This window comes from Musca autumnalis, unplaced genomic scaffold, assembly GCF_047663935.1.
Source record: "Musca autumnalis isolate F117 unplaced genomic scaffold, ASM4766393v1 scaffold_4, whole genome shotgun sequence".
Classification (NCBI taxonomy): Eukaryota; Metazoa; Arthropoda; class Insecta; order Diptera; family Muscidae; genus Musca; species Musca autumnalis.
This window is the reverse complement of record NW_027411977.1, coordinates 183,418,032-183,437,132: the sequence shown is the minus strand read 5'-3', so window position 1 is coordinate 183,437,132 and position 19,101 is coordinate 183,418,032. Positions and strand designations below refer to the sequence as shown.

The 19,101-nt window shown below is 34.8% G+C and overlaps 2 protein-coding genes across 2 annotated transcripts; both read left to right on the top strand.

The window, feature by feature from the left end:
- The first annotated feature begins 765 nt into the window (after window positions 1–765).
- LOC141402421 (uncharacterized) lies at window positions 766–2,455 on the top strand. Its single transcript, XM_073983644.1, has 4 exons — window positions 766–1,330; window positions 1,507–1,587; window positions 1,684–1,763; window positions 1,855–2,455. Exons 1-3 carry the CDS (start codon window positions 905–907, stop codon window positions 1,723–1,725), a joined length of 549 nt encoding a protein of 182 aa, XP_073839745.1. The 5' UTR covers window positions 766–904; the 3' UTR covers window positions 1,726–1,763; window positions 1,855–2,455.
- Window positions 2,456–9,554: 7,099 nt separating this feature from the next.
- On the top strand, window positions 9,555–14,473 carry Mpcp2 (Mitochondrial phosphate carrier protein 2). The gene is made up of 4 exons (XM_073982503.1): window positions 9,555–9,697; window positions 10,081–10,494; window positions 13,012–13,352; window positions 13,420–14,473. The coding sequence occupies exons 2-4, from the start codon at window positions 10,117–10,119 to the stop codon at window positions 13,769–13,771; spliced, it is 1,071 nt and encodes a 356-aa protein (XP_073838604.1). The 5' UTR covers window positions 9,555–9,697; window positions 10,081–10,116; the 3' UTR covers window positions 13,772–14,473.
- The last annotated feature ends 4,628 nt before the right edge of the window (window positions 14,474–19,101 follow it).

Below are 19,101 nucleotides of genomic sequence, written 5' to 3'. Positions count from 1 at the left end.
AAACAAATTGGATGTATGTAATTTAATATAAATTGTAAACAACATATTTAATATCAATTTGTCAATTTTTAATTTTCAAGCAATTCTTTTGCAAATTCGCGTATGTATACGTAAACAAAGATCAGCTGACTGGCATTTTATATCATTTTAGACTAGTCTAAAGGGTTGTTTACACCATCTATCAATGTCGTATGAGATGCCAAATTTTCTACCTGCGAATGTTGTACACATAGTGTAAACACTATGAACATTTTCATCTATCAAAATGATTTGGCAACTCATATGTAAATGTTTCATTTAGGGAGCGCTCTATTTGATACGGCATTCTCGTATGTAAACATAAATTTATCAGCTGTTTTCTGACATTCTCAAACAAAAAATGAAAAACAAAATCTTTTAAAAAAGAAAATGGAAAGGTATGTGTATTTAAATATTCAGTAAAGTAAATAAATGGCGCTTATAATGTTATTTTCAGATCGATTGGTCGAAAGAAGCAGTCTTTGAAATGATTGTTTGGTGGCAAAAACATGAATGCCTCTATAACTCCAAACACCAATTCTACCAATTCAGTTTCCTTCAACCAAAATTAAAATTTGCGCAAAATTGCAACACAACAATAAACGTATGCTCTGTTCCTTTACGTACCTGAGGTTACCATTTCTTAGTCTTATGCTACACGGTGAAACTTGCACTAAAAACTTTCCTATCTTTTAGAAGAGGGAATAGAAAAGCAAGGGGTCGGGTACGTCATTGCAAATGTTTCGAAATTGTTTTGTTTCTATTCGTAGAGCGAAGTTGGCTGTATATTGGTTTTCTCATTTATTTTGATTATCTTTTCGGCGCTGTTTGCTTGTTTTTTTATTCTTATAAACGAAGCGTTTAAAAGTAAACAAATTGTATTGGAATGTTCAGTGCCCCGAATTTAAGCCAAAAAAAGACAAAAGTCAGTGAAAAAATGAATAAAATGGCAATTAATTGGTCACGAGATACTGTGGAGCGCCTAATTATTTGTGTTCAACAACACCCTTGCTTGTATAATGTTCGGTCCCCCGAATATGTGGACCGTATTAAGAAGGCTCACACCTGGACACAAATAGTGGATGAGCTATTGGCTTTGGATAGCTGTCTGAACGCAGAGGAAGTTAAGCGCAAATGGCGAAATCTGCGGGTGCAGTTCATGCACGAGGAACGACTTGTTGCAATGTCTAAGAAAAGTGGTGCCGGAGCAGGAGATATTTACATCCCAAGGCTATGGTGCTATTCACAAATGTGCTTCCTCAAAAACTATACTGAAATGAGAACATCAAAGGACAACGTTACCAATACAGAGGTACACATGTAGTTAACAATGGTCAGTTCGGTCTGCTGAACTGCAAGAATCTACTTTTTTATCTATTTTTTTCGATATAAATGAAAAATTGTTATCGTAGTAAAAACTTTTTGATGGAACTGAAATCAAGCGTGCAGATTCTAATTTTTAACATTGTTCTTAATTTTACTTTTTAGAGCACAATGTCACAAAATATAACGACTGACTATGAAGAGGATCTCAACAACAATCAGGAGATACACAAACAAGAACCAAAGGTAAAAATTATTCTTATTACTATTATACTATAAAAGTACGCGTACCGCACATTTATTCTTCTAATTTTATTTATTTACTTTATTTTTATTTTTCAGACCACAATACCACAAATTATAAAGATTGACTTGGATCATTAGCACAATTACACCCAGGAGCCACCAAAAAAAAACCTAAGGTAAGAAGTATTATTACTATTAATGTAAAATTAAATTATTAATTATTCGTTCTGTCCGTTCACATATTTTGTATGTATATCCTCTTTTAAGAATCCAATAAATGGCTTCCGTAATGACCTGGATGGTATAAAAAAAGTTCTGCGTGAGAAGAAAGAACAAAAATTCGCATGGTTGGGAAATTTAGTTGCAACCCAGATGGAACAAATTAGTCCCGACCAGCAGAATGATGCTGCCTGGGAAGTTCAGTGCCTAATGAGGAATCTGACAAAGAAGAAAGCCGCAACCACCACTACACAATCTACAAATGAGTTATTGAACGTCTCGATAGAGAGAGTTTACAATCAAGACGATTATTTAACTGAATAGGATATTTTAAATCCCATTTATTTTTTGTGATATTATTTTGTTTAGAAGATATGATTAAATCCATGATCTCTATACCACTGTATGAATGTTACTAAAGTGGAATTGCAATATAATATGTATATCAGAAGTCAATTTAATTTTTATTTTCATTATATGTACATTCCATTTACATACTTAATTTCCAACATTACTTTTTAAACTATCATAAGTTGTTCAAAGATATTTTGTTAATCAAAAATATTTGAAATTCCATCGACCACGCATTCTCAAATCTAAAGAAGAATAACACATACTAACATAAATAAACTTATCAAGCATTGCTTGTAATAAGTGGACGCTTGAAATAATTATATGAATATGTATATTAAAAGTTCTGGAACAGAACCAACTGATTCTGAAATAGTTTTATTATTAAATGAATGAGACTGAATAGTTTTATTATTTAATGAATTATTTTTAACAATTATTATTTTTTAGTAAATAAAAATAAAATACTTATCTTATATAAAATAAAATGTTTGTATCCCACAACAGGAGGATCTTCAATGATGAATTCAGCAACATCCTTGCGATCATCGAAGAGTACTGCTACCAAACTTTTACCACAACCATGTCTGACGGTCGTGGTAAGTAAATACGTTAACACCAAACTATAGTAGTTTGATACAGTTTATACATATGGTCACCTGAAATGCCCAAAGACGTAACACTCAAAGTAACCCTTGGAGGGTTACGTCTTTGGGCATTTCAGGTGACGATATGTAGATACGGGCCGACTTCCGTATCGTCAGATGTTTTTCAAATGACTGAAGTATTGTATTTAATTATTTCAATATATACAGGCTGAGGGTATATCTCTGTCGGCAAAGCCGAATGATACTTTTTTACTTGTTTTTTTTTTTTAATTTTTATTGAAAGGATTTGTTAATTTTTATTTAGTTTCTTTTTCTTTAGGATAACAAACAAAATATAGTGGAAAAAAGCAAATACATATTTCATTTAAATTTCGAAATTTAATTCATATTATGGATCATACGATGTATGTATTACTTTTATAACAGCGTGTACTATTAACATAGTCATATCCAGTCTAATTTGCCTTCATTGTTGAAGTATTGCATAAAACTTTGTCTAATAGCCTCGGCTTCACCTCTGCGTGGGTTGTACATAGTGCTCGAACTGTTATCATTTTGTGGAATGCCTGGTAATGGTTGATTTATATTCAATTTGTACGCTTCATCATGTTGAAGTAGGAAATTATGCAAAGTGAGGCAAGCTAATGTTACCAATTCAACTTTCTCCACACTTAGATGTATCGGTGACAGAAGTATTCTGAATCTGTTAGCTAACATACCGAACGCATGCTCGACAACGTGTCTTGCTCGGGAGAGACGAGCGTTATAAATTTGCTTCTCCTTTGAATTGGAATGATATGGGTAGGGCTTCATCAAGTGCGTTTGAAGCGGGAACGCATCGTCTCCAACAACAACGTACGGCAGACGGCGACCATTGCCGACCAAAACATCAGGCGGGATCTCCTTCGCTTCTTTAAGAATGGTGCTTAAACGGCTTCGAAGAAAGATTCCAGCATCATTATTTCTGCCGTTGCTCCCAACGTCAACAAAAATAAAACGACAGTTGGCATCAACCAATGCCATCAAAACAATGCTGTTGGTTCCCTTATAATTGTGATAGTAAGCTCCTTCACTGCGTGGTGCTCGAAAGGTAATATGCTTGCCGTCTATAGCGCCAAGGCAGTTGGGAAATTGCCATTTAATGGAAAACTCCCTACCTATAGCCTCCCACTCTAAATGGTCGCTTGGAAACTAGGAGAAAGATATATCGTAATATATACATGTATATGTATCTATAGCAATAGTGAACAAGAAGAGAGAATTTGTATGGTGATTCGTATGAAAACTTAAAGGAGAGTGCTCATCTTGTTCATCTATGATCTATAGGGAATTGTACAATACCTTTAAATACGATGATTTTAATTTTCTCCAGATTGCCTCACATACTATTGGTACAAATTTAGAAATTGAAGCCCTTGATAGCCTGGTTTGGTAGTTTAAGCTTTGAAAACTTTCCCCTGTAATAATGTAATATTTTAGTAACTAGATGTTCTAAAATTGAACATACATACCTGTGGCCAAAAATCTCAACGTCAATGCCAACTTTTCAGCCGGCCGAATCGCTTGTCTCATCACTGTATCGCATCTAGTAATATCCTGTTCCACCAGGTTCAATATATACGTAAATTGCACCTTGGACATTCTTAAATAATTTCTATACGACCATTCGTCGTTTAACAAAAGTTCTTTTGTTAAAAACGAAAAGGATCCACGTTCTTCTCTGGCCTCCCTCCAAGTTTTTGTCCAACATTTTCTTGTGTTGGTGGGCAAGTATGTGGCTTTTTGGCACAAATCTGTCAAACCTTACAAAATTAAAATTTATGATTAGATGTAGTTTGTCAAATTATTAGATGTATTTCTGGTAATAAATTTTTCATTTCTGCGACTCCACAACCGACAAAGTAACGTCTACCCAGTCAAACAGATCAGTTTTTGCCTCAATTACGTTTTTGATAAGGATTGGAGACACCTGCCCATCATGCAGTACACACTCCCACTACCAGCATTCCAAGATCTATACACTAATCGACTACAAACAAGTGCCAGAAACTCCTCTGTCCTAATCAGGCTACATTCTCAGTTGGAAATAAGTTTTTTCACTTGTTGATCCTATTGTTTGTTAACAATCAAGGATCAGACACCACTAGTTACTGAAATTTATATAAATAAAATACTTTACCTAATATTATGTCCTCATTTATGTTGTTTTCAATAGCTTCTTCAATTAAATCCACAATGCTTCTTATAATTGTGTACTTTTCATCCACATCCATTTTAATTTATATTTTTGCCGCGTCAGATTCAATTTTGATAACATTAAATAAATTATTCATCAAAGAATGACAATGTAAGGCAAAATATAAGAAAAACAAATCGTTCGTTTCATATGATAGTTTCTGCGTGTAGATGGTTGTGAAAGTTCAAAAGAGAATTGAAGAAAAAGTTTTTAGTGCAAGTTTCACCGTGTGGCATAAGACTTACCATTTTTAATCTGCCAAGCGTTCCTTTACATTAAAAAGCACGCAATTTATATGGGAGCAATTCCCCACTTTTACCATTTTTTGCCACTGTTACCATTTTTAAAAGTAAAGGAACAGATCAGTAAATAATGACAAAAACAGCTGTTTTTATATTTTTAGGTTATGTCATACGAAAATAACACTTGCAGGTATGAACGCACAAATTGAAAGTTGTATGGATGACATCAATTTTGACAAACATAGAGAATGTCGAATGGGTGAAAGAAATGGCAGCTCATATGACATTGATAGATGGTGTAAACAGCCCTTAAACAACTAGGATTTGAAAGTTGGATTTAGAGATCGAGTCGATTTAAAATGACTAGTCTAAACGGGCTATTAGCCTCATAGCCCGTTTAGACTATACCCTTGTACGATGATTAAGGGCATTATCTGGATTTAAGTGCAAAATCCACCCAAATCCACCCTGATTTACGATACAAAATTAAATCAACTCAAAACTTGGATTTGTTTTAAATCAAATGTTAAATCGAAATATTTTGATATACAAAACTGCTTTTTGCTCCTAAAAATGCAACTATTACAGTCTGTACCAATATTTGCAACTATGTTCATGTGTCGTTTATTTACTAGGGTTATGACTTTATGACCTTTTTTCTCAAAAATGATTTCCTGTAGCAAGAGTGAATGAACTTTTGCCTATTAATGCCAAAAATAACGTTCATTCCATTTAATTATTAAAAAAGGTCACGCACAAACCACTTTGACATTTTTTTTTTGGAAAATCCTATGAAATTAAAAAAAAAAGTTTGCTACAAATTTTTTTCCTGTTGCACGAATAAATGACATTTTGCCTATTAATGATTAAAGTAATTTTTATTCCATTTAAATATTGAAAAACGACCCTCACAAACCACTTTCAATTTATGTGGCTTTCAATTATTTACATTTTTCAAATAACTGTAAACACTAACTAGGCGATTACAACAGACAGTTTGTCTTCAAATACAACTCTGATTTACTAACACATTCATACATTTGTCCTTTGTCTCTCAGCTGTCCATCAGTTTTTCACAGACAGCCGGGTTGACAAATTTTCGACATTTTTGTGAAAAAAGAATATGTACAAAACAAAATACGTGAACGGAAAACAAAAAGAAATCGGTGATTTTTATTCATAATTTTACAACTGTTTTCGCAGTTGTCTGGACGCCTACGTCACACAGCAAGTTGTGGGATTTTGACAATCAATACATGAAGTCAACTGTCCTGTCATTTGTAAACACAGGGTAATAGAAAAAATATGAAATAAAAATAAAATGGATGTAGCTTTAATTTAATATAAATTGTAAACAACATATTTAATAGCAATTTGTCAGATTATTTTTTGCAGTCCATTCCATTTTTAATTTTCAAGCAATTCTTTTGCAAAGATCAGCTGACTGACATCAGGATTTAAAAGTTGATTTTAGAAATCGAGTCGATTTAAAATGAATAGTCTAAACGGGCTATTAACCTTCTTAATGAGGAAATATTTGACGTATAATCAAAATAATTGGCATTTGAAACCCAGTGGGTATGTTAAATCAGTTTATATGAAAACGTGCTATCTGTGTATAGACTAATAGTACTGTTACGAATGTAACTGATAGGTTTAAGTTAATTTAGTTTAATTTCCGTTAATTTAAAAATTTGAATTGTAACGTAACGTTTTATTACGCAGTTATTTTATTTAAGCAACAACAACTACCATGTAGAACTCTCTTCATCATTCTAGTCGTTACATTACCTTTTGTTAATGTTCTTTTGTTTGTTTTGCCATAATCATGTAATTATCGTTTAGTTTGTTACTTCTTTTCTTGCATTTATTTGTTGTTGTAATTACGTCATTGATCATCCCCCATGTATGTGAGTATGGTTGTTCGGTTAAGGGTTGTTTACACCATCTATCAATGTCGTATGAGATGTCAAATTTTTTACCTGCGAATGTTGTACACATATGGCCTGTTCCCGTACTTTATAAAGTGGTAAAAGTCGTAAAAGTGGCAAAAGTCGTAAACGATTTTCATACAAATTTTGTGTACGGGAACGCAAAATGTGTAAAAGTGGTAAAACTTGTAAAAACTTTTTAGTTCTGGAACAGAGCTATAGTGTGACCACTATGAAAATTTTCATCTATCAAAATGATTTGGCAACTCATATGTAAATTTTTCATTTAGAGAGCGCTCTATTTGATAGGGCATTCTTGTATGTAAACATAAATTTATCAGATGTTTTCTGGCATTCTCAAAAAAAAAAAAATGAAAAACAAAATCTTTTAAAAAAGAAAATGGAAAAATATTTGTATTTAAATATTTAGAAAAGTAAACAAAGGGTGTTTATAATGTAATTTTCAGACCGATTGGTCGAAAGAAGCAGTCTTGGAAATGATTGCTTTGTGGCAAAAACATAAATGCCTCTATAACCCCAAAAACCTATTCTACCACAACAAACATGCTAGATATTCATTTTCCTTCAACCAAAATAAAAATTTGCGCAAATTTGCAACTCAACAATAAATGTAAACAATGACAAAAACAGCTGTTTTTATATTTATAGGTTATGTCATACGAAAATAACACTGTATGAACGCACAAATTGAAAGTTGTATAGATGACGTCAATTTTGACAAACATAGAGAATGTCGAATGGGTGAAAGAAATGACAGCTCATATGACATTGATATATGGTGTAAACAGCCCTTTAGTGCGAATGTGCGTCTGTGTGTTCGCTGCACAGATTCCAGATGTTGCCATATGTGTTCTGGAGGACTCTAGAACAGGGAGACTTTGGGGTATAAAATACCGGGGAAATGGCAATGACGGAGTAGTTGTGTTTTAAGCGTTGAACTGAACAGTAGTGGGATTCTGTAACTCATTTTTCCTGTTACCGACAAAAATCGGTAAAATTAAACCGCAAAATTGTGACTAAAACCATAAAGAAAAGTTGGCATCACTGTTTGTGTCGGTAGAGGCTAGCGACTACTTTTTATTCATCGTTAACTTACCGAAAAATTTCGTTAATTATCGAAATTATAAGCATTTTAATTTTACCGACAATTATCGATAACAGCAAAAATTAGTTACAGAATCCCACTACAGATCGGTTAAAGAATTGCTGCGTGCTAACTAGAGACTTGCTGTGTGCTTAGTAATTAAAGTCGGTTCTGAATAAGTGTAATAAAGCAAATCTAAAACGAACCCTGTTTTATTTGGTACAAATCGTATCGGGGAATAAAACAACGTCTACTCGGACATTAGTTAAATCTAATTCCGTAACAGTACGTTTATATATAACGGGATTTAACAAACCAACCGTTGTTTACACTTATTTTTTTGTTGATTTCAAACATATCACAATAATAAAGATAGATGCACACGTGCAGCTGATCAAATATGAATTTTCAAAACAAGTTTTCACAAATTTAATTTATCAGTAAAAATATGCGAAAATATGTTATCGTTGAAGCATCGTTATTAGAAATTTTGATTGATTCCAGAACTGCAAGAATCAACAATTTTTTACTATTTTTTTAGATAACATAAAAAGAACTATTGTTATCGTAGTAAAAAACTGTAGATTCTTGCGGGTTCTGGAACATGCATAAAGTTGTGTTCCAGAACACTACTTGCACTACTTTTCCCCCGTTTTGTATTAGAAATGCATTGCCGTACTAAACTTTGCCCTCCTCTTTAAACTAAAATGGAGCAGAATAACATTTTCTGCTATACAAATTTGGCCGTGTAGAAACTGGCAGCTTGTTTGCTGGCATCTGATTGGCTTTTCAGATCACGCACTGTTTGGACATATTTTTTTCAATTCAATTGAATTTATTTTCATAAATGGAAGCCTAGAGCGGTTCCAAAAGCTACACAAATTTGTATAAGAAAGTATTTTTTTTTGCTAATTTTACCATGAAAAAAGTACAGGAACACTATGAAAACTTAACATTGTAACAAAATAATTTATTTTTTACTTTGTTTACAAATTTTGATATTAAAAATTTTGTTGCAGCAATTCGTCATCTACCTTGTTTATTGTGATACGCGAAAAGTGTTGCAACTTTTCGTAGTTTTTTAGGCAAAAACCGGATTGGTATATCATGAGTACTGTGATTTCGATGTTGATTTCGTTGAAATCACGAAATGACATTATTTCATTTTTGTACGCGCGAAATCACGAAACGAAGCCCAATGTAAACCAAGCATAAAAGACGTTTTAATCAAATGGAAATGATAACGGGAAGGGAAGTATTCATTCATTCTGAAATGAAAGTCCGAAAACATATGTCGACGCAAAACTATGACGGCGTTAAAAATTAATATTCCGGCTCCGTAGTCTACTGCGTTCGGCTTCATTACTCGTTCTCTGGAACTTTGTATCTCAAACCTTGTCGTGGCTGGCTGGAAATTTGTAAGTGCAAAAATTCAAAAAAGATATTTAATTTATTGCATAATAAATTAATAAATACTATGTAATGTGGTGGAAAAATAAAGTGCAATAATAAGACAATAACAAAATACAAATGTAGCGTCTAAAATTTGAATTTTCTCCACAATCATGGAGTTGTGCAAAAAATATGAGATTTGTGTGAGGAGAAAATTTTCTTTCCACGTTATGTAACCTAAAAATATCATGTGCAAAAACAAAAATTTGCCACTGTCTACGGGACGACGAAAAATGACTCAAATTTTTTAATGGGTGGCATTGAACTTGAATTGTGTTTTAATTTAAACTGATGTCACTTTAAAAAATAATAATTTTTAATACATATTTCTTTTTAAATTTGTTTGCAGTTTGCTTAACGGTTTATCGAGTCAAAGAAAACAAAGATGTTCGCCTCACTTTTGGAAGCTGCCAAAAACTCACCCCTGCGCACCCCCTTCACCAAGGTGCAATGCGACACTCCAGCCCAGGGTTCCGGCCCAGTTGTTGGCCGTCAAATTCAAGCTGCTGCCACTCCCGACAATGGTGATTCCTGCGAATTCGGTTCCATGAAATACTTCGCCTTGTGCAGTATTGGTGGTGTTCTGTCCTGTGGTACTACTCATACCTTTGTTGTGCCCTTGGATTTGGTTAAGTGCCGCTTGCAAGTCGATCAAGCTAAATACAAGAATTTGTTCCATGGATTCAAGGTCACCGTAGCTGAAGAGGGTATGCGTGGTTTGGCCAAGGGCTGGGCTCCCACTTTGTACGGTTACTCTGCTCAGGTAAGTTGGAAAAAAAGTAAAAGGAAGAAATTTTACTTTTTTTGAAATTTTATATAATAAAAAATCCATATGGGAATAGGATAAAGAAATAAGTAATGTAATGTTATACAAACATATTATGTAATGTGGTAGGAGGAATTGTAATACAATTTAAAAGAAAATCAATATGTGATACATTTCTGTATCTATTCACAATGAAGGTACAATCTTTTCATTCCTTTGTTGCCATCACCATCAACACTTGCGGTTCCATGTTATCTGTTACTATACCATTTTTTAAGAATTTGTTGATATATATTATCACGTGAAATGTATCCACCATTATTAATACAATAATGTGTGATTGATTGACCATATTGCCATTTATAATAAATGTATGCGAGTAATTATGTCTGTGGTGTTAAAAAATGTTTATCAGACCGGTTTCAAATACAATATCAGTGTACCACATAAAAATATTTTATTTAAATATTTGATTAGCACAGAACATTTTCGAAAAAGATAAGGTCGATAAAATGAAAAATATTGAATATAAAAAATATTAGCTTTGTTTAAAATATGCCAAAGTATTTTCCAGATCAATTTTTTTGCAACAAGGCTGAATAAATTGTCATACGCATCTTTTTATAATTTTATTACCCTAGAAGACACTGGCACGCAACCCAATGATTCTCTAACCCTGATTTAAATTATTATAAAAAAAGTTCAATCGAAACATTGTTGAACAAATTTGCTAACCAAAGCCTCAAAGCTGGATGAGACACAACAATTCTCTTTTTATACCCTCAGCCTTTAGGCTAAAAGAGGGTATATACACTTTGATACGACCAAAATTGTGCCTAATCGAAATAATGGGTTTTAGACACCAAGTATGTTTGGAAGAAATCCGTTTCAGACCATTTAGAGTTGATTTAGGCGTGTCCGTCCGCCTCTTGAATGGATCAACCGATTAGTTTCTAATTTTGGGTATCGTAATATTTTCTCCCAACTTAGTTTAAGTTCAAATATAGGTCATATCGGTCCACTTCTTCCGGTACCTTCTCCACCAAAGTTCAAAAATATTCGCTAAAGTGGTACGCACGTTAACTCACAAATTAAGTAAATTGTTCATAATTTTGCATATGGTAATATTCAGGGAAATCATGAATATTTCTCTCGGGATTTTTCTGAGAATTTGACCCAAAAACTCAAAAAAACCCTTTACCCTTTTCTTTAGGTCCGAAGCTGAGGATATATCTCTGTCGGCACAGCTGACTGAAACTTTCTTACTTGTTTTAAAAAGAATTTATTGGAAATGACTTTCAGAAAGGCATTTTTAGACCCTTTGTTTATCTTGGCATGTCTGTATAAACAACACTGCCGACCATGGCTTGACAATGATGACATAACAAATTCATTATAACCATAACACTCCAAAATATTATCTTATCTGAAAAATTTATTTATAAATATTTCACTTGACGTATGAAATGAATTGTGTCTACTCCAAGATTATATGAGATTGAAATCTTCTATGTATCCATGCGAATTAAGGGAGAGCAAAAAGTCGCGATTTCTATATCTTGACAAGTTTTTTAAATTTCGTTTCATATTGAAAATAAGATGAGTATGTTTCTTCTCAAACCAATGTTTGAAATGCATTAATTTGAATTTATTGCGTCGATTTGGTAAACAAAACATAAGTATTTATATAATAGGTCGGTTACTTGGTACATTATCGATGGACGCAATTGGAAAAAAGCCAACATACTCTATATATTTCACATTATTGTTGTTTACAGAATATACGACCTTGTTTTTAATACATTATCTAATTATGCCATATATGTGGGTTTTTTCATGTTATAAAAACAACTTGGCCTTTATACATTAGAATGTTCGCACGAAATTTTAGGTACTAATAATATGGATCTAGAAATAGGTAGCATAGTATTTTATAATGATTTTTGTAATATTTTTCGATATGACAAAGGACATTTCTATTGCGACATTTCTATATGTAGTCTTTTAACTTTAATTCTCTACAGTGATTTGAGATTAATTTTCACCACTCAGCGTAAGTTGTTTAACAATTTTATTGCCTTCATAATAAAATAATTGTAGTTTTGCTAGCCATTAATGACGTCGGAATAATTTTTTCATAACCGAGTTTGGAATAGAGTTTTAGGCGAACATACTATTGCCAAGTTCAGTTATAAAAAGATTATTCAGGGGGCCAAAGTAATCATGTTTGATTGAAAATAATTTTTTTTCTTGGCTCACTAAGATGTCATTATAAAACTTTTTTCATTTCAAAATTATGTACCACAAAAGAAATATTAAAACAAGTAGTGCTTTTTGCGCAAAATCCAGTTATGTATTCCAAAAAATAATAATTCTTAAATTACTCTTTATTTATATTTCGATTCCAAAAATATATTCTTTTGGTTTGCTTTAGTACCATAAACATATTTCCCATACACCAATTTTCTTGTATAAATACAGCTAACATTTTCCGTTTTTGTTTTTCTTACTTAGGGTCTCTGCAAATTCGGCTTCTACGAAGTCTTCAAAGTATACTATGCCAACCTTTTGGGCGAAGAAAATGCCTACTTGTACCGTACCTGGTTGTATTTGGCTGCCTCTGCCTCAGCTGAATTCTTTGCTGATATTGCTTTGTCTCCATTCGAAGCTGCCAAGGTTAAGATTCAAACCTCTCCTGGCTTTGCCTCTACTATGCGCGCTGCCATGCCCAGAATCATGAAGGAAGAAGGTATTGCCGGTTTCTACAAGGGTTTGGTTCCATTGTGGATGAGACAAATCCCATACACCATGATGAAGTTCGCTTGCTTCGAAAAGACCGTTGAGTTGTTGTACAAGTAAGTTAAAAATTGCGTCTTTTTCTTACCACCTATGTAACTAATTCCAATTTCCTTCTACTTTCAGACACGTTGTACCCAAGCCACGTGCTGAATGCTCCAAGGGCGAACAATTGGTTGTTACATTCGCTGCCGGTTATATTGCTGGTGTCTTCTGTGCCATTGTATCTCACCCAGCTGATGTTGTCGTTTCCAAATTGAATCAAGCTAAGGGCTCCACCGCTCTCCAAGTCGCCAAATCCTTGGGCTTCATGGGTATGTGGAACGGTTTGACTCCACGTATCATTATGATCGGTACATTGACTGCCTTGCAATGGTTCATCTATGATGGTGTCAAGGTTGCTTTGGCTTTGCCCCGTCCCCCTCCACCAGAGATGCCAGCTTCCCTCAAGGCCAAACTTGAAGGCAAATCCCAATAAACACATGCATTAGCAGCAGCTGTGCGGCAGTAGTTTAGGAGCAGTTAATAAGCTATTTCAATTCACCTCTTCTAATTAAGTTAAAACTCATCAGAAACTCAAACGGAACACATAAATTATTCTACTCTAAAGCAAACTATAGAACAATTGAAATACACAGATCACAAGACAAAGTCATCAGTCAATATATTAACCGGCCTTTAAGCAGTCATCATCGGGGTTCTGTGATCTATCGAGTAACGCCAGTCTTCGTAAAACGTCAGGGGCATTAGTAAATTTTTAGTACGAATTTTACGACAAATCTAATCAGAACAAAATGAGCAGTTAGTGGCATTTATTTAAATTGTATCAAAACGATTCATTCCACATATTTGAAAGCATTTTTCTTTTAACATTTCCTTACTTTAATACAAGCGTTTATTGTTTTACTTGTTAAAAGAGACCATCAGCTTAGAAAAAATTGTATAAAATATTCACACTAACTGTCCAAACATTTTTAACGCCTTCTATATCCCCTAATGTTACTTCTCTTTGATGTTCATTGTAGAGTCATTTTGTTGATATTAGTTTGTATCTTAATTGTAATTGTTTATTTAAATGTTCATAAAAATACAACAAATATCAAACCAAAACTACCATAAAACCAACCCCAAAAGGAAAGAACTAAATAAATAATTCAGCCAGCCGGTAAAATTATTGTAACAATTTGTGTTTCACATTTGATGGGAAATGGGAGCTTGAAGGAACTAAGCTTTAGTTTCCTCAAAATCGTATGGGCATTCTTGGAGAATCTTTAAAATTGCATCAAGTAAAGGAAGATTCTTAGTTGTCTTCAACATTTTAGGAATAGATCCTGGTAAAAATAAAACATAGTTTAATATGTTCTCACTCTCACACATCAAATGAGTTGACAACTTCTGAATGACCTTAATACATATTTTATAAGTAATCAGCTAGATGGTAATACTGATATTGACAGCATTATGTCATCATAGCAAAAAAATATTGATCTCTCTTTTGTATGGTCTTTATTCGATGTTCCTTCTTCCAATTAAGTTCTTTCACAATGTATTTTCTCACATATCGTCATATTTTCTTCATTTAATTAATACCATTATGATGACGTCGACGATTCCTAAGGAGTGGAAGACGGCAAAAATAAATGCAATAAAACAGAAAGAATCTTCTGGAGATAATTATAGGCCAATATCTTTACTTCCTGTTTTATCCAATGTTGTTGAATACGTTCTAAAAACTACTTAGAGAGTAACAGTTTGCTTGAAGCACATCAATGTTGATCTTGGGTCTGACAGACTCTGACTTTCTCAGAACAAATTTATCTATTCTGCTGTCGTTATATGATGAGGAGTGTCGTGCTGCCACCGAAGAGAAAAATGCGGCATATAAGGCTACTTCACAATCCGTAGCAACGCGTAGCGCACGAGAGAGATACAGGGAGAAAAGGAGAGAGGAGAAACGTCTTTTCCGCAGGAAAAAGAGAGAAAAAGAGGAAAAGCGGGAGTGTGAAAAAATCGAGATGTACAGGAGCCAGAATGAAGTACGAAAATTCTACCAAAGAGTCAAGCATCAAACTGATGGCTTTGGTACAGGCACATCCTCCTGTAGAGACCAGCAAGGTAATTTGGTAACTGATACAGATAGTGTACTCAGGATATGGAAAGAACATTTTTCAAATCTGTTGGTATCCAATAGCAGCGAAGACGACGAAGATACCACAGTCCCAATCCCAGAAGATGGTATTGAATGTATACCGCCCAGCCAAGATGAGGTAAAGACAGCAATAAATCGGCTGAAGAATAATAAGGCAGCAGGGGCCGATGGCTTACCAGCCGAGCTGTTCAAAACCGGAGGCGACACGCTGATAAGGTGTATTCATCAGCTAGTTAGCACCATCTGGCAGGAAGAACGAGTACCCGACGATTGGAACCTGAGTATCCTGTGCCCCGTCCACAAGAAGGGAGATAAGACTGTATGCTCTAACTATAGGGGCATAAGTCTACTCCCTATTGCCTACAAGATCGTGTCAGGGATATTGTGCGAACGACTAAAGCCAATGGTCAACGAGATTATTGGACCATACCAATGCGGCTTTAGACCTGGCAAGTCCACCATTGACCAGATATTTACCCTGCGGCAAATCCTGGAGAAGACCCAAGAGATGCAGATCGACACCTACCACCTTTTTGTCGATTATAAAGCAGCCTTCGACAGTCCGCTGCGCTCAAAGGTATTCCAAGCCATGTCTGAATTTGGTATTCCCGCAAAGCTCATCCGGCTTTGTAAAATGACTTTAACTGACACGAGGTCCTCAGTTAAAATAGGAAAGAACCTCTCCGAAGAGTTTGGTACCAAAAGAGGTTTCAGACAAGGAGACAGCCTTTCGTGTGACCTCTTCAACATCCTGCTAGAAAAGGTTATACGAGAGGCAAACGTCAAAAGAAGTGGCACAATCTACACCAATAGTCACATGTTACTTGCTTATGCTGATGATATAGACATCATGGGTCGATCAGTAAAAGAAGTAACTGATACCTTTATAAAGGTCGAAGGAGAATCTGCTAAAGTGGGTCTGGCGGTAAACGGTGAGAAGACCAAGTTGATGGTGTCGACGCGCAATGCGTCCATTGAGCTCGGACCGACTGTGGAAGTTGGTTCCTATAATATTGAGGTAGTAAAAGACTTCGTCTACCTCGGCACCTTCGTCAACACAACAAACGACATCAGTTGTGAAATAAAAAGAAGAATTGTATTGGCCAACAGATGCTACTTTGGATTAAGTAAGCAGTTTAAAAACAAAGCCACATCTCGTCAAACAAAAATAACGCTCTACAAAACACTGATACTACCCGTGCTGATGTATGGCTCCGAAGCCTGGGTACTTGCGCAAGCAGACATGGCAGTGCTTGGTGTGTTTGAGAGAAAAATTCTTCGAAAGATCTACGGACCAATCTGCGTTGACGGTGAATATCGACGTCGCACGAACCACGAGCTGTATCTGCTATACAACGACATCAATATTGTTAAACGTATCGAGATGCAGCGATTGCGTTGGCTAGGCCATATCAAAAGAATGAGCGATGATGAACCCACTAAAAAGGCGTATGAATACATGCCACATGGCGGTGCACGCAGAATTGGCAGGCCAAGGAATAGATGGCGCAAACAAGTGGATGATGAGATGACAAGGCGCGGTATTCCAGAGTGCAAAGCAACAAATAGAGAGGAATGGAGATCTCTTCTTAGTTCGGCCTATAGAACAAATGTTCTGTAATGGGCCAGCTAAGTAAGTAAGTGCTGTCGTTATACATATCTGCAAAAAGCTTTCGATAGAATCGACTGCAAAATCATGATTGAGAAACTTAAGAACTTTTACAATTTCAGTCGCAGTACCTGTAAATTGGTACATTCTTATTTGACAGGGCGTAGTCAGTGCGTTGTTATGAATGCTGTATGGTCTGGTGCGCTTTTTGTTAAAAGTGGGTTGTTTTTTATAATGTTTTTAAACGATATATTTTCAATTGTTCGGAATTGGTGTTTACCATATTCGTATGCGACGAAATTCTTTTGGAGATGAAACCGTTGATGAGTATATTAAGAACCCAAAAGGAATTTAATGGATACTTTTTATAAATTGTGTTAAAATAATAACGTTCTTAATACTATTTTTTACACAACTAATAAATGCATTTTATTTATTCTGTAATATTATTAATGGCTTGCAGTTTTTATTGCATGCTTAAACTGATTAAAAACACTTTCCAAAGAATGTATCTAAATCAGAATGCGGCACCTCTTTACTCGCGAGCACTCACTAATTGAAAAACAATGCACTGACAACAGTGTTTGCTCAAATTGTTGTTATTGTGTGCCGAATGCTGATCTAAAATTTATATTTAAAATTTAGATTCTAAATCAGGGGTGAGCTCGCCTTTGTGCTAGCACACAGGCAAATTGTGAAAACGTACTCTTAGTTTTTTGTGAACCATCAACAATTAAAAGTTTATGCAATTTTTTATTTATATTTTTTAATAATTTGCATTGTGGACGATTTTAGACAACATTAATGTTTAAAAAATGTTGAAATAAGTAATGAAACATCAAGAAATATTAAATATTAATTCTCCCTTAAATTTGCCTCTCTCTCGATTTTGCTCAGCTCTGTTCAAGAAGAGAATGCTATTTTGGGTTTTTGTACGGGAAAGAGAGTTTTAGTTAACTTTTTCGTAAAGACGCGTGCATGGCTGATCTAAATCAATGTTGAGCAAAACAGAATTTAAGAGAATATAAGAGAGTTTAACATTTGCCGTTTTTAATGGTTTTTCTAAATTGTTTTATAATTGTAAAAACGCAGTTTTAATCTAAAATCGTGGATGAAATTACTTATTAAATAATAATTACAAAAAATACTTAATCGTCTGAGTTTTGTTGAATTAATAAAAGTAAGAGTATTTTACAGCAGCCACCAGTGGATGCCCGTGCACACCATTGATCTAAATTCAATCAAAAGCACTCAATCAAAAGACGTGCCGTGGATCGAAAATGGAGTGCATCCTAGACGTTTGCTGTGGTAGCAAAATGGACCGTATCCTCGCTGCACCATGCCCTTGTAAAAATCATGACTTCTTTCACATAAAAAGATGTAGTCCGAAATCACATGCACTCATGATTCATCTACTTCTTTGGCTAAAAACATTTTGCTGGGTATAGGTTTCAAAGCCAGATTTTGCCCGTTTGCCGGGAGTACTAAACTCGTCTTTATTCACGTATGTATATTTAAAAGATATACAAACTAGTAATAACAATTTGTTTAAAAACTGCTCGCGGGGTCAAAATTTTTAATCTACAATTTACTACAACCGGCACCAATGTTGCAGCACTTCAGATGTTCTAACCACTTTCTCCGCTTGTGTTCATCGACTAACCTATTGACTTCCATTGTCAGTTCTCCGACTCTGCGGTCATTAGGGTTCGTGCGACGAAGCTCATCACGCTCATTAGCTAATCCCGTCGACTCTGCTAGGAAATTAGGTCTTATTTCAGGTATTCGACCAGCAGGAACATAACGAGCGGCTGCAGCAGTGATGATGTCTCGGAATTTGCTCTCTTCTACCCGAACATCAGAGGGATTGGGCAGTTCTCTGAAGCAGCATCCGGCAAAAAGGGGCACACGTGCCCTTGATGAGAATAACAACAGAACAACCACCGTTCAGTCTTCGTTCAGAAGTCAATGAAGCAAGTTCTGATGTCGGTTGTTTCAATGATTTTTAATTTTAGCAATGCATTAACGCACACGCTGTTTGTGGAGAGAG

Bases quoted from the DNA above. Each gene is read 5' to 3' on its own strand.
- Mpcp2 (XM_073982503.1), top strand. From the start codon at position 10,117: ATGTTCGCCTCACTTTTGGAAGCTGCCAAAAACTCACCCCTGCGCACC. The intron at 10,495-13,011 runs GTAAGTTGGAAA...TTTCTTACTTAG, and splicing joins TGTACGGTTACTCTGCTCAG to GGTCTCTGCAAATTCGGCTT. The intron at 13,353-13,419 runs GTAAGTTAAAAA...TTCTACTTTCAG, and splicing joins ACCGTTGAGTTGTTGTACAA to ACACGTTGTACCCAAGCCAC.
- LOC141402421 (XM_073983644.1), top strand. From the start codon at position 905: ATGTTCAGTGCCCCGAATTTAAGCCAAAAAAAGACAAAAGTCAGTGAA. The intron at 1,331-1,506 runs GTACACATGTAG...TTTACTTTTTAG, and splicing joins ACAACGTTACCAATACAGAG to AGCACAATGTCACAAAATAT. The intron at 1,588-1,683 runs GTAAAAATTATT...TTTATTTTTCAG, and splicing joins TACACAAACAAGAACCAAAG to ACCACAATACCACAAATTAT.